The sequence below is a fragment of the Rhinoraja longicauda genome, chromosome 28, assembly GCF_053455715.1.
Source record: "Rhinoraja longicauda isolate Sanriku21f chromosome 28, sRhiLon1.1, whole genome shotgun sequence".
Classification (NCBI taxonomy): domain Eukaryota; kingdom Metazoa; phylum Chordata; class Chondrichthyes; order Rajiformes; family Arhynchobatidae; genus Rhinoraja; species Rhinoraja longicauda.
This window is the reverse complement of record NC_135980.1, coordinates 8,050,219-8,066,362: the sequence shown is the minus strand read 5'-3', so window position 1 is coordinate 8,066,362 and position 16,144 is coordinate 8,050,219. Positions and strand designations below refer to the sequence as shown.

The 16,144-nt window shown below is 40.8% G+C and overlaps 1 protein-coding gene across 4 annotated transcripts in view; it reads left to right on the top strand.

Moving 5' to 3' along the window:
* Positions 1–16,144, top strand: part of polrmt (polymerase (RNA) mitochondrial (DNA directed)) — an 83,074-nt gene that overhangs the window by 36,990 nt on the left and 29,940 nt on the right. For all 4 annotated transcript variants that reach the window (XM_078423804.1, XM_078423807.1, XM_078423806.1 and 1 more), the window contains exons 10-14: positions 3,123–3,911; positions 5,072–5,194; positions 10,998–11,120; positions 12,226–12,405; positions 15,775–15,861. In XM_078423804.1, coding sequence (XP_078279930.1) covers positions 3,123–3,911; positions 5,072–5,194; positions 10,998–11,120; positions 12,226–12,405; positions 15,775–15,861 — 1,302 coding nt within the window. The remainder of the gene's footprint in view (positions 1–3,122; positions 3,912–5,071; positions 5,195–10,997; positions 11,121–12,225; positions 12,406–15,774; positions 15,862–16,144) is intronic.

The following is a 16,144-nucleotide window of genomic DNA, read 5'->3' as shown; positions in this document are numbered from 1 at the left end:
GATGGAAATTAGGAGGATTAAAGAAGAGGAGGTACGGACACTTTTGAAGAATATAAAAGTGGATAAGTCTCCAGGTCCTGATAGGATATTCCCTAGGACATTGAGGGAAGTTAGTGCAGAAATAGCATGGGCTATGACGGAAATATTTCAAACGTCATTAGAAACAGGGATGGTGCCGGAAGATTGGCGCATTGCGCATGTTGTGCCTTTGTTTAAAAAAGGTTCTAAAAGTAAACCTAGCAATTATAGACCTATTAGTTTGACGTCTGTGGTGGGAAAATTAATGGAAAAGATACTTAGGGACAATATATATAATTATTTGGATAATCAAGGCCTGATTAGAAACAGTCAACATGGATTTTTGCCTGGAAGGTCATGTTTGACTAATCTTCTTGAATTTTTTGAAGAGGTTACCAGGGAAATTGATAAGGGCAAGGCTGTGGATGTTGTCTATATGGACTTCAGTAAGGCATTTGACAAGGTTCCACATGGAAGGTTGATTAAGAAGGTTAAATCGTTGGGTATTAATAGTGAGGTTGCAAGATGGATTCAACAATGGCTGAATGGGAGATACCAGAGGGTAACGGTTGACAATTGTATGTCAGGTTGGAGGCCAGTGTCTAGTGGAGTGCCCCAAGGATCTGTGTTGGGTCCACTGTTGTTTGTCATTTACATTAATGATCTGGATGATGGTGTGGCAAATTGGATTAGTAAATATGCAGATGATACTAAGATAGGTGGAGTAGTTGATAGTGAGGTAGATTTTCAAAGTCTACAGAGAGACTTGGGCCTTTTGGAAGGGTGGGCTGAAAGATGGCAGATGGAGTTTAATGCTGGTAAGTGTGAGGTGCTGCATTTTGGTAGGACAAATCAAAATAGGACGTACAGGGTAAATGGTAGGGAATTGAGGAATGCAGTGGAACAGAGGGATCTGGGAATAACTGTGCATTGTTCCCTGAAGGTGGAATCTCATGTGGATAGGGTGGTGAAGAAGGCGTTTGGTATGCTTGCCTTTATAAATCAGAGCATCGAGTATAGAAGTTGGGATGTAATGTTGAAATTGTACAGGGCATTGGTGAGGCCGAATCTGGAGTATGGTGTGCAGTTCTGGTCGCCAAATTATAGGAAGGATGTCGACAAAATGGAGAGGGTACAGAGGAGATTTACTAGAATGTTGCCTGGGTTTCAGCACTTAGGCTACAGAGAGAGGTTGAACAGGTTGGGTCTTTATTCTTTGGAGCGTAGAAGGTTGAGGGGGTACTTGATAGAGGTTTTTAAAATTTTGAGAGGGACGGACAGAGTTGACGTGGGTAGGCTTTTCCCTTTGAGAGTGGGGAAGATTCCAACAAGGGGACATAGCTTCAGAATTGAGGGACAAAGGTTTAGGGGTAACATGAGGGGGAACTTCTTTTCTCAGAGGGTTGTGGCTGTATGGAATGGGCTTCCGGTGGAAGTGGTGGAGGCTGGCTCGATTTTATTATTTAAGAGTAAATTGGATAGGTATATGGATAAGAGGGGATTAGAGGGTTATGGTCTGAGTGCAGGTAGATGAGACTAGGTCAGGGAGAATGGTCGGCGTGGACTGGTAGGGCCGGACAGGCCTGTTTCCATGCTGTAATTGTTATATGTTATGTGTTATATGTTACAATTTTATGTCATTTTGAAATGCAGTATCAAACAAACTAGAAAACAAGCATTTTTTGTAAATCAGCATCTGCAGTTCCATGTTTCTGTCTGTCTTGATCTGTCTGCTAACCTTTGCTTACACCCAACCTTGTATGAGCAGAAATAAATCATCAAACCCTCGACCCTCCAAAGCCTGATTTGTTATTCGATGAAATCACCACTGATGTGGTAGAAATTTCAGCTCTGGCTTATTAAGAGTGTATTTAATTCTATCTTAATAGTATTCAAAGGCACTCTTTCCATCTTCCTTTGAAGAAGAATTCCCAAAACCTATGAGCAGATGAGAAAAATATAGCGTCATATAGATTTAAACAGTGAAACTCAAGCTCTGGATTCCCCCACGGTCACCCTGTCAGGATCCTTCAAGAGATCCGTAATTTATTTTGCCGTCTGAATGGCCAAGAAATGGAAAACTCATTCTAGGCCACTAATGGAGAATACCGTGCAAGTGATAGTGGAATTTAGGTGGTGAACATTGTGTAAAGGGACCTCTTATATTTCCACATTGATTCTCTAACCTTTGTTTCCCAGTGAATAACTGCCTTCAAATTTCAACTGGGTCCTCAGGCATAATACATAATGGTATGATAATTGAATCGTGTAGGTAGTGATTTGGGAGAGAGAAAATTGGCTCTGTTCACATTGCTTTACAGAAAGCCGTTGTAGTAATGGAGCATAACAATCAGTAATAGAGGAGTCTTATTCACAAAATGCTGGAGTAACTCAGCAGGTCAGGCAGCATCTCGGGAGAGAAGGAATGGGTGACGTTTCGGAAGAAGGGTCTCGACCCGAAACGTCACCCATTCCTTCTCTCCCGAGATGCTGCCTGACCTGCTGAGTTATTCCAGCATTTTGTGAATAAATACCTTCGATTTGTACCAGCATCTGCAGTTATTTTCTTACACTATAGAGTCTTAGTTTAGTTTAGATATACAAGATGGAAACAGGCCCTTCGGCCCACCAAGTCCGTGCCGACCAGCAATCCCTACACAGTAGCACTATCCAACAAACACTAAGGACAATTTACAATTTTACCAAGCCAATTAGCCCACAAACCTGTACGTCCTTGGAGTGTGGGAAGAAACCGGACTCGCAGATAAAACCACACGGCACGGGAGAACGTACCCATAGTCAGGAACGAACCTGGGTCTCAGGCTCTGTAAGGCAGCAATACTGCTGCGCCACCCTGCCACACCTTCGTGTGAAAGGGAGGAGTAAACCACAAAACAATTGATTCAGGATTAGAAAGGTACCAAAAAAGAAATATTAATCATTAATTTAACAATGAAGCAGTAAATTTGTAAAGAAGATACAGTTTTATTATTTTTAAATATATATATGTGTATATCCACGGTTCAAATATACAAAGGCTGGAAAATCTGAGAAATTAACATTTTTGTTTGAGCATTTTATTTAGTGATTTTTTTCTTTTGCAGATTGGTTTCATCAAGCCCCATCCTATTCTAACGCAAATCCTTTCAGAAGCTGCGGAGACAACTTTGAGCTTTGACTCCTGCGTCATGCCCATGGTGTGTCCTCCCATCCCGTGGACTTCACCCAAATTTGGTGGCTATGTTCTGGCCCCTACCAAACTGATGCGGTGCATGGGTGGAGCTCTACAGCACCAGTTACTTTTGGAGAAGTGCAGCAGGTGTGACTTGCATGCCGTATTGGATTCCCTAAGTCAGCTTGGAAACTGTGCTTGGAAAGTGAACAAACCGATACTCGATTTAATTATCTCTATTTTCAATGACAAAGGGAGCGAGATGCTGGAGATTCCACCTCCACTTTCAGAAGCCCCAGCCATGCCCAAGTATGATGCAAAAAGTAACATGAGTCCAGCAACAAAATCTTCATTGAAAAGAAAAATTGCTTGGGTCAGGAAAAGATCAGCTGAAATGCACAGCCTCCGAATGGATGCCATTTATAAGCTTTCCATTGCCAATCATATCCGACATGAAATATTCTGGTTTCCTCACAACATGGACTTTCGTGGAAGGACGTACCCTTGCCCACCGTATTTTAATCACCTGGGCAGTGATGTTACCCGTGCCGTGCTCTTGTTTGCTGAAGGAAAACCGTTGGGTGAACATGGGTTAAATTGGTTGAAGATTCATCTTGTTAATTTAACTGGCTTTAAAAAATCATGTTCTCTCAAAGAGAGAATTTCCTATGCTAATGCCGTAATGGATGACATATTGGATTCAGCAGATAATCCTTTAACAGTGAGTGAAAACCATCTCAAAGGTGTCAGGTGGATAAATGGTGGAATATGCATTTTATAACTTGTCATATTACTGTTTGAAATGTGTATCAAATAGTGAGTGTTGAATGTATTCTGTGGGTGTAAAATAATGGAGTATTGTGGCGGCTCCCAAGGGTCGGGCCATACCACTACCGAACCCCTCGGCACGGGCATGGACCAGTCCAGGGGGGCAGCCCTTAGCTACAGGGATAAAGGACGGGATTTTAAGCCCAATCTCTCTCGCAGACTCGACCGGGCTAGAGAACACAACGAATAAATCCCTCCCGAAATACCTGGCTCCTCACCTTTATTTCGGGCTTACCGACGCGCCACAGTATCAAGCGATTTTTACCTCTGCATGTGAAGTTATTCCCTTGAGAAAAAACAATTCTGCAGTATTTGCTCCTATTAATTATTTACAACAATGGAGCCAGCTAAAAGGATGTATACTTGTAGGATGAGGAAAGCAAGGGTCATACTCACTCCTTGGTGTCATTAGATAATTCAGCTACAGACTCAAGAAACTTTGCCTACCAGTAACTTCAGAGTTTTGGATGAATACAAATTTACATTCGAGTAGAATAAGGGTAGTGGGCATGAAGAAAATTGACTAATTATGCTTTGAGTTAACTAAGCATTGCATAAAAATGACTGCCGTTTTAAATAAAGAATAAAATCTTTTTGTGTAAGAAGGAACTGCAGATGTTGATCTACACTGAAGATAGACACAACTGCTGGAGTAACTCAGCGGGTCAGGCAGCATCTCTGGAGAGAAGAAAACTCTTGGAGCAGTGTTGTCATAGCCAAGGGTCAGTTTTGTCAGGAGGATGTACACAAGATAGTAGATCTGTCTTTACTGGACTTTATCGTGCACAAAACCAAAGGATCTGGAATTTCAGAATGCTAATGGACAGCGCCAACACTGCCAGATATTACATTTCGGATCGAGATCCTTCATCTTTCAGTTCAGTGTAACAGTTTAATGTGAATATTGTTTTTGATTTCAATGGTCGACACCATCCAAGTCTTCAGTAAAAAAGAGACAGGGAGATATAAAAGTAGGAATCATTTGCTGTTGATTAATGCTTTTACATACAATTAGGTGTCAGTATGTGTGAATAGCTGTTTGCTTTTCCCCAGGGGAGGATGTGGTGGACAAATGCGGATGAGCCTTGGCAAACTTTAGCCTGTTGCACAGAGATAGCACACGCAGTAAGATCACCTGATACAACCAACTACTTCTCTTATTTCCCGGTCCATCAAGTAAGTTCTGAAATATTTAAGAAAACGTTTATTGTTAAGAGTCACTCCAGCATTTTGTGCATATCTTCAATTTAAACCAGCATCTGCAGTTTCATTTCTACACACTGTACATCTGACTGAATGTGCTGACAAGTGACCACAGACATGACTACATGCACCAAACATCTTTATGTGTGGATGTCCGTATTGCACTGCTTGGTCCTCAGTTCATTTGCAATTTCTGGCCACTGAATGCCCGTGCCTGCTCCATGTGGTAGTTGGTATTTAATGTTAAAATAAATCGCACCCAGGCAACTTCCACTCCTCAGTGTGGCATTCAGGATCTGGAATTTCAGAATGCTAATGGACAGCGACAACACTGCCAGACCTTCCCATTGCCTTGCCATCCGAGAACTCAAACATTGCAATCGGTGGCCTGAGTGAGACAGGACAAGGACAGGTAGAGGCAGCCAGCTGGAAATGCAAACTGAAAGAGGAATTCCATCTTCATGGGAGGTGCTTTGCCATCAAGACAAAGTAATCTCCGTGGGATGTGATCATCTTATGGCCCACTGACTCACTCCAACATAGAACCAACACATAAGCCTCAAACCTGAATATTATGGCTTTTTAGCCAAGTGAAAAAAAACCCTTGGCTAGCATCTCACACAGAGACGAACGGATCCTCCAGGGCAATATCAATGCCAGATTTGGAAAAGATGCAACCTTCTGTCAAGGTGTGATTGGAAAGGAGAGAAAGCTAATTCTTAACAGACTCATCCTCCTGGCAAAACTCTTGGAGCAGTGTTGTCATAGCCAAGGGTCAGTTTTGTTAGGAGGATGTACACAAGATAGTAGATCGGTCCTTACTGGACTTTATCGCGCACAGAACGTTATTCTTTTTATCATGTATTTGTACATGGTGGATGGCTTGATTGTAATTGTGTATTGTCTTTCCACTGACTGGTTAGCACGTAACAAAAGCTATTCACTGTACCTCGGTACAGATGACAATAAACTTAATTAAACTTATAGAGCCCTGATCTAGGCACGGGCACCTGTTAGATTATATAACCAAAGATAGACACAAAAAGCTGGAATAACTCAGCGGGTCGGACAGCATCTTTCGAGGAAAGGAATAGGTGTCATTTCTGGTCCAGAGATGCTGTCCTGCTGAGTTACTCCAGCTTTTTGTATCTATCTTTGGTTTAAACCAGCATCTGCAGTTCCTTCCTACACAGATTATATAATCATCTGTTCAAGAGACTACAAGCACACCCGTAGCAGATACGTATGTCTGAACCAACCTGATCTCCCGGTGGTTCAGCACTTCAACTCCCCCTCCCATTCCCAATCTGTCCTCTCTGTCCTGGGCCTCCTCCATTGTCAGAGTGAGGCCCAGTGCAAATTGGAGGAACAGCACATCATATTTCGCTTGGGTCATTTACATCCCAGCGGTATGAACATTGACTTCTCTAACTTCAGATAGTCCCTGCTTTCCCTCTCTATCCTCTCCCCTTTTCCAGTTCTCCCACTAGTCTTCCTGTCTGGAGTATTGTGTGCAGTTTTGGTCTCCTAACCTGAGGAAAGACGTTCTTGCCTTAGAGGGAGTACAGCGAAGGTTCACCAGATTGATCCCAGGGATGGCGGGACTTTCATACGAGGAAAGACTGGATAGACTGGGCTTGTACTCGCTGGAATTTAGAAGACTGAGGGGGGATCTTATAGAAACATATAAAATTCTTAAGGGGTTGGAGAGGCTAGAAGCGGGAAGATTGTTCCCGATGTTGGGGGAGTCCAGAACCAGGGGTCACAGCTTAAGGATAAGGGGGAAGTCTTTTAGGACCGAGATGAGAAAACATTTCTTCACACAGAGGGTGGTGAGTCTGTGGAATTCTCTGCCACAGAAGGTAGTTGAGGCCAGTTCATTGGCTATATTTAAGAGGGAGTTAGATGTGGCCCTTTTTGCTAAAGGGATCAGGGGGTATGGAGAGAAGGCAGGTACAGGCTACTGAGCTGGATGATCAGCCATGATCATATTGAATGGCGGTGCAGGCTCGAAGGGCCGAATGGCCTACTCCTGCACCTATTTTCTATGTTTCTATGTCTCCGACTACATCCTATCTTTGTCCTGCCCCCTCCCCTGACGTCAGTCTGAAGAAGGGTCTCGACCCAAAACGTCACGCATTCCTTCTCTCCTGAGATGCTGCCTGACCCGCTGAGTTACTCCAGCATTTTGTGTCTACCTTCCATTTAAACCAGCATCTGCAGTTTTTCTCCTACACGTGTGACTGATCCTTGTCCATTATGTTATCCCCACCAGCTGGTCACAAAACAATAGAGAAGTAAAAACATCGCGGCAGGCAGATTAATTTAGTTGGCCTCGAGGATCCGCAAAGGTGGATCTTCTCGGACAGATAACCCGACAACCTTCAACCATCAGTGTGCACAGCGCCTGGTGGTTTAATTCGGATAAATGAGAGGTGTTGTACTTTACTAGGACAAGCCAAGGCAGAACTTGCACAGTAATTGATAGGACCCCAGGAGAATGTTGTAGAACTGAGGGATCAGTGAGTGTACATGTATAGCTTTATGAAGGAGAGGATACAAGAGACAAAAAAAAGGTGACTGGCATGCATGCTTTCATCGGTCAGAGTATTGAGTACAAAGTTGGATGCATCATGTTACAGCTGTACAAACCATTGGTAGGTCCACATTTGGACTACTGTGTACAATTCTGATCACCCTGCTATAGGAAGCATGTCATTAAAATGGAAAGGATGCTAAAAACATTCACTGAGGATTTGAGTTATAAGGAATGTCTATATACGCTGGGTATTTTTCCCTGGAGAGTAGGAAGCTAAGAGGTGATCTTATAGAGGTATATAAAATCATGAAAGGTATAAATAGGGTGAATAGCCACACCTTCACCCATGGCAGGGGAGTTTAAAAACAGAGGGCACAAGTTTAAGATGAGATGGGAATGTTTTAAATGGGACCTGCTGTGCACCCTTTTCACACAGAGTTGGAGCATACATAGAATGAGCTGTCAGAGGAAGTAGTAGAGGTGGAAACAATTATGACATTAAAGGAAGATGGATTATGACATTAACAGTACATGGATAGCAAATATTTGGAGTGATGTGGACCAGGCGCAAGAATGTGGGACTTGTTCAGTTAAACTGCTTGGTCAGCCTGGATGAATTGGGCTGAAGGGTCTGTTTCCGTACATGGACTGTGCTCCGAGAGCTTTGCCAGAAGGATGAGTCTGTTCAGATTTTGCTTTCTCTCCTTTCCAATCACATCTTGACATCTGATCAAAAGAACAAATAGGGAAGGGAAAAATGCAAGAGACTCAGCATATCTCTGATAACCATGTGCTAATTCTTCAATACCTTAGAATATGTATGGCCCAAATACCATACCCTAAGAGCCAACAATTGAAAACCTATCAAGGACAGAGGTAGTCAACCTTCACTGGAAAGAGTATGCATTCCACAAGCTATCCTGTGCAATCCTGACTGACAAGGAATTAAAAAGGCTGTATACTATCTGAAAAATCAAACTCTGTGAGGAGGCAGTATCCCTGCTCAAGTACTAAAATTTAACTTGGGATAACTTCAGAATATTGTGTGAGAAATTGCAAGTCAGCCAATCAGAAAAATCACATAATTTTAGGCAGTTTAGGAAATGATCAAATGGACCGGTTGTCATTCTAAGCAAATTACTGAAATTTAACATGTAAGTAAATCAAGCAAATTGGAGGGAAAATGGTACTTGGCCTTTGTTTCAAAAGGATTTGAGTACAGAAGTAAATATGTCGCAATTTAAATATATGATTGACCACACAGTCTTGATCATTTTGCCTTAAAAGGACATCCTTATTTTAAGGGTTCTAAAAAAGAATAACCAGAAAGCTTCTGGGAGGACGGGTTTGCCTTGCGAGAAGAGATTGAGCCTATAATCTCCAGATGAAAAGAAAGAAAAACGGGTCTTTCCTAATTTGATTTTTCCTTTATTTATTTTTTCATTTTTTGTTTCACTTTTTGATTTTCGTTTTTCTCCCTAGGGTGCAGTTAAGTGGTAGAATCTGCAGGAAGCTGTTGAGCTGTGAGGAAATTAAAGTGAAATTAATATGGAATTACTGTAAATGGGTATTCAATGGTGGACTTATTGGCCAAAAGGCCTGTTTTCCCTGATGTTTGACTTGGTCAGTCTTGGAAAGAGGAACAGAATTAAGCTTTTTGATCATCAAATTCAAAAAAATTCTAAAATGTCCTGTTTTAAGTTTTATAGTTTTTATTATAAGAATATTCTCATTGAAATCCACACTATTTTTACAGGGCTGAACAGGCTAGAAGCAGGAATAGTGTTTTTGACTCTGGAGTCTAGAACTTGAGAGTCACAGTTTTAGAATGGAGGGTTGGCCATTTAAGAGTGAGATGAGGAATTGTTGAATCTGTCGCATACCCTACTCCAGAGGACTGTGATGCTCAGTCATTTAATTCGTTCAAAATGGAGATTGATAGATTTCTGGATGTTAATGAGCTGAAGCAGATGATTGACCATGATCGTGTTGAAAGGCTGGAAAACCAGATGGCCTAATGCTGCTCATGATTCTTGTATGATTTATGAAAATGTTATGTTTACCTTTTTCCTACTGCAAAAGTATGTCAAGGACTCAATGTTGGTCTAATCCCCATGTGTAACTACTTGGAGCTATTGACCCAGATATTGCTGATAAATGCCAGCAGCTTAGAACAAAATCACTGGCATTTACCTGTCTAAATGGAAGCAATATCTTGGACTTGCACGCAAGTGTTGCCAAACAAGTCCCACAATGAGTGACCAATTTTTGAATGTTGAGAATCCACAGCCCTATTGATTTCAATTAGGAATCTTGGATCGCAGAGGTTTGGTTTACTGTTTTTAGTCATTTGTCACTATGGATGTTTAGTGAATTGTTTTCAATAAATTATTGCAATTATTGATATTTATGATTTTTTTAAATATAAATTTGTTATATTTTGGGTCTCTTTAAGATCTCTTGCAACTTTTGCAATCGGTAAATCTGAGAGTAGTGCTACACTGGCTTTGGGATGGGGCTTCTTCGATGTGCTGCTTGAGCTCCTGCTGCCAATCAGACCATGTTACTGAAGTCCCAAATGGTGATGTTTCCACTAATGGGAGAGTCTAGGACTAGAGGTCAGAGCCTCGGAATTAAAATATGTTCTTTTAGGAAGGAGATGAGGAGAAATGTATTTAGTCAGAGGGTGGTGAATCTGTGGAATTCTTTGCCACAGAAGGCTGTGGAGGCCAAGTCAGTGAATATTTTTATGGCAGAGATAGATAGATTCTTGATTAGTACTGGTGTCAGAGGTTATGGGGAGAAGGCAGGGGGATAGGATTAGGAGGGAGAGATAGATCAGTCATTGGTTGAATGACGGTGTAGACTTGATGGGCCGAATAACCTAATTCTACTTCTATTCCTTATGACCCAAATGCTCCAAGCAAACAAGGTCTCCAATTCTAGCATAGGTAGGCACTGGAAGAACATGGGTAAAAAAAACTCTACGCTAGTAAGATGCAGAGAGTTCTGTACTTCCAAACAATTGGTCAATAATTTCATGGTCGTTAAGTAAACCAACTATGCTGATATTTTTGTTTTCCATTTGAAAAGCATGCAAACGGTCAAAACAACAATGCACAAATGTTTTATTGGACATTGACAGCATATTTTTAGTCTGATTTTCCAAGATCCTGCACGGTAAAGATTCAACTTTGTCCAACTCATCGGAAATATTTGTGTTTTATCTTTTAACAGGACGGTTCTTGTAATGGCTTGCAGCACTATGCTGCTCTAGGACGTGATGTAATTGGTGCAACCTCTGTCAACCTAATGCCCTGTGAGGTTCCACAGGATGTCTACAATGGAGTCGCACAGCAGGTAAGTGGGATGAGCTGCAGCGATCCCTGTGATTGATCTGTTTGTCATTCACAGTTCATAGCCCCCTGGTGAGCTGGCACACTGATTTGACAATCTGCACACTATTTCACATCCCACTAAAAATAGAAGGATGTTAATATCACACATTGGTGATGCGATATACATTTGTATCTGTTGGAAATAATTAATTCAGTTTTTATATTATTTTCAAGATATATGATTTCTTGTTTCCCATTGTAAAACAGTTGTTGAAAATATGACTCCCGAGTGCTGGAGTAACTCAGCGGATCAGGCAGCATCTCTGGAGAACATGGATAGGTGATGTTTCAGGTCAAGACCTTTCTTCATTCTGAAGAAGGGTCCTGACCTGAAAAATCACTTATTTGTGTTCTCCAGGGATGCGTTACTCTTTTTTGTAAACCACCATCTGCAGTTCCTTGTTTCTACCTATTGTTGAAAATATGTTCTGTTAATACCTGAGAATTACAATCACATTGTACAGAAGTATAATTCAATTATTTTAAATCATAAGTAGTTTTGCTAGGCTTACTTCTAATGAGACCCCTGATCTCTATTTAATACGTTTAGTTTTGGACAAGATTAAATTGCAGATAAGTGATGTTTAGTGCAGTTTCCTTCATCAGAGGAAATATTAACAATTTGTGTACTAGGGAAATGTGTACTGAGCTCATGAAAATTGAATGTTTTCTTTTAATTATGGTAAGAAAAAAAGAGAAACTTATTCTTCTGAATGAGCTTTACTCCAAATCTTACATTATATTAGAAAGCCACTTATCAAATAAAATATAACGATAGATCAATAACTTGAATTCCGTTGTCTTGTATGACACTGGAAGCTGGCAAGCAATATTCATCAGTTGCCTTTGGCACTTGCTCTATCCCTCTTTCTTTGAAGATGCGTCATAATGTCTGTCTTTGACAAGTGTTTAGTCATATGTGTTAATATCTCCATGTGCAGCTGGGGATCTGTTTTTGTCTGGATTATGTTCTACATTGCCTTGGGACATTGCAATGATACAGTGCTACAGATTGTTGAGTATCTTTTCCTTTGCTTTATTTAATTAGCTTGAATTTTTCTCCTCAGGTCGAGCAATTCAGAAAGCAAGATGCTGAAAAGGATGTAAAAGTTGCTCAAATCTTGGAAGGTTTCATCAGTCGTAAAGTAGTGAAACAGACTGTGATGACCGTGGTCTACGGTGTGACACGGTTCGGTGGGCGTCTCCAGATTGAGAAAAAATTGAAGGAAATTGAAGATTTTCCAAAGGTACTTAAGAATGTAGTGGTTTTATGGGCAAAGACTTGAAGGTTATTTAGTTTTATCTCTAGGGTAAGATGGAGCATTCTCGTCCATCTAAAACTGATTTTCCAGACAAATAATTTTTAAATGGATTAACCTGCTGGCAGACATTCCAGTTCTGTTTTTCTTGCCTATCATAAATTGGTATGTGCAAAAACAGTTTGAAGATGAGAGCAGTTTATAAATGAGAAAACACCCTTTACTTGATCACAGTGCAAAGTTAAGATTTGGGCCAGAGGAATAGAAGGAAAACCATTTAACACAAAGCTTAAAAAAACATAGAAATGCTCAGCAAATTAATCAACATAGAGCATAGAACAGTACAACACAGGAAGAGGCGTTTTGGATCACAATGCCCGTGCCCACAGTGATGGCAATTTAAACAAATCCTATCTGCCTGCACATGATCTACATCCCTCCGTTCTCTGCCTATTAATCTGTCTGTCCAAGTGCCTTTTAAACGTTACCATCATAGCTGCTTCCACCACTCTGTTTAGAAAAAAAAAACTTTCCTCATAATACATCTGAAAGAGAAATAAAATTCTATCCGTGATTCAGTCAACATCATTTAGTGCCCATTAATTATTGAACTTTCAGACATGTGAACTACTGCTTGCCTTTTTGAATAAGAACTTTGTTTTCCGTTTTTAAAGTAGTATTTTTATATGGTCTCAATTTCAAATAAAGTAACTGACGTAATCAGATAATATTGTGGTTTAAACAGGAAAGTCCATAAACACATGAGTTAACTATGAGTTTGCAGAAATGAACTACAAAGGATCATAACTAACATTGTTTAATTACTGAACAGTTTGGTTATAGTAAGTTAGGATATTTTATATTTGACCTTGAACATCCTAAAAAAAATCAATGACTTGCACTGAGTTGCAATGAAATATAAATGACCTTAAAAGAAATTTAATCTTATACATCAGTTGTTACTTCAATCAGAAATTACTTGAATTTTCCAATTTGCAACATACCAAGCATCATAACACAACATACAGTAATTTTCCCAAAGATATTAAACTTGGGGTAATTTTCCATTTCTTCAGATGTATTGGTCTGATTTAACCATGAACACCATTGTCATGGCTAGAGGAACAGTATCCATAAGTATCTTGATTTTCAACAGAATGCATTTCCGATTAAACGAAAGAATATTTTTTTTGTGTCATATTATTCTTTGTTTCACTTTGGACTTCTATGTTCTAGTGTTGACATTTTTATTTTTAAACAGAAAATGGAAGATAACAATACCAACCACTATGTATTTGCCGGTCTCGGCCTTGCCAAAACCTTATGACATTAATTCGGACGGTCTATCCCTCAAATTTGGTTACCTTCAAGCCCTGATCTTCACCAACCTTTCACAGCAGGACTGATCTCAATGCTAGCCAGCATCGAGCAAAACTGCATCATTGCCTGTAATGTCATTTTCACCTCATTTCCTGCCGTCCCAATGCATATGTGTCTTGCCTGCAGCAGGCACCTTAGGCACAAGGGAGAAAGACCATTGATGCTTCCTCTACAAAATCCTCCAAATCTACTGGCAAGAATAATATAACCACCTTCTGTATCAGTCACTATTTCCAACATTGATGCCAAGTAACACTCAGTTGGTGCCATTAGGCAGGCAATACCATTTGCATGCATCATAGCAGCCTTCAGAAATAGATATTGTTCCAAGCCCTTCCTCTGCTAATTTGCTTTTCTGACAAAGCAAGGTTTCCTTAAAATTGCAAAATCCTTCCTGACTCAGGAATCCTTGGCCCACTCGAAAAGGAAAAAACCCATTTAGAATGGCACAGAGAATCTTGCACCCAAGTGTCAGGAGCACAAAGAAGTCCAGTGTAAACAGCAGAAGGAGCCTATCACCTCATGCACCTGTAAATCTTAGAAACAAGAAACTGCAGATGCTGGCTTACAACAAAAAAAACACAAAGTGCTGGAGTAATTTAGAAGGTCAGGCAGCATCCCTGGAGAATATCGATGGGTGATGTTTTCAGTTGGGACCCTTCTTCAGACCCTGCAGTTGGAATTACATAACACTGCTCCGCTTCCTTCTTCCCCCATAACCCTCCCCTCCCCGCCCTCCCCTTTGCCCCACCTGAACTCGCTCCTATTTCTCCCCTCCCCTTTCACCTTCCTCTAGTATCATAATTTACAGCTCTTCACTCCTTTTGTCTCACACATTCTGTCTTTTCATCTCTGGCCTTTGCCATACCATCTGCCTATCCAAACCCTTCCTCACCTTTGTAAACCTATTACCTGCCAGGCTTTATCCTGTCCCTCCTCTCTTCCAGTGCTCTTTCTTCTCCCCACAATCAGTCCGAAGATGTGTCCTGTCCTAAAATATCACCTATTTATGTTCTCCACAGATGCTGCCTGACCTGCTGAATTACTCCAGCACTTTGTGTCTTATTGAAACATATAAGATAATTAGGGGATTGGACACATTAGAGGCAGATAACATGTTCCCAATGTTGGGGGAGTCCAGAACAAGGGGCCACAGTTTGAGAATAAGGGGTAGGCCATTTAGAACGGAGATGAGGAAGAACTTTTTCAGTCAGAGGGTGGTGAAGGTGTGGAATTCTCTGCCTCAGAAGGCAGTGGAGGCCAGTTCGTTGGATGCTTTCAAGAGAGAGCTGGATAGAGCTCTTAAGGATAGCGGAGTGAGGGGGTATGGGGAGAAGGCAGGAACGGGGTACTGATTGATAGTGATCAGCCATGATCGCATTGAATGGCGGTGCTGGCTCGAAGGGCTGAATGGCCTACTCCTGCACCTATTGTCTATTGTCTATTGTCTATTTTATTTGTAACATATCAGGCATCACCTGTCGCATCTCTGGTGGAGTTTGTGAGGCTATACGTTGATCTGATCAGTCACATCAGAACCCTCAGAGTTGGGCTGAAAGCAAGCCATCCGCAATCACCGGGCACTGCGTAAGAGAAGAGAAAAAGGAATGAATGAATGAATGAATACGTTTATTGGCCAAGTATGTGCGTATCCAAGGAATGTGCCTTGGTGCTCCGCTCCAGATAAAAAGCCAAATAAAAATGCAGCATTCAATGCTTGACTACATTAAATAGCTAAAATGCAATTATATTTCTATTGAATATTTTATTTTCTTCAACACAATGTATTTTAAGCAATCTATTACAGAAACTCCATTTGTTGGAATGTATCAAACTAATAACATTAGGTCACGCAGCTTCATGTTCCCTCTGAATTGATGTGTCTCCAATGTCACTTCACGTCATTTGTTGTATGGGATGACTTTCATATTTAAAATGAAAATTAAATGTAATTATTGAAATGGATTTAACTTGCAGGACTACGTGTGGGAAGCTTCTCGCTACTTGGTGCAGCAAGTATTTAACAGCTTAAAGGAGATGTTTACAGGAACCAGGCAAATTCAGGTAATTTCCCTCAATGTGGTTATGTTGACGGCTAATCATTTGGCAGTGTGGTCAAAGCTAAGCCATTATCATCACTTTTAAACTAAACAATCGGGATATTACCCGATCCATTTGGGACATTAATGTTTTTAGCAAGGCAGAAAAATGGACATGATCAGGTGTGTTATTGTTCTTGATTGAACTTGGCATTTAAATAAAACCAAAAATACTTCTTTCTAAATCCACTCTGTTGAAGTCATCATTTTTTCTATGAAGTGAAAAAAAGCATATTTGAGAGCTGGAG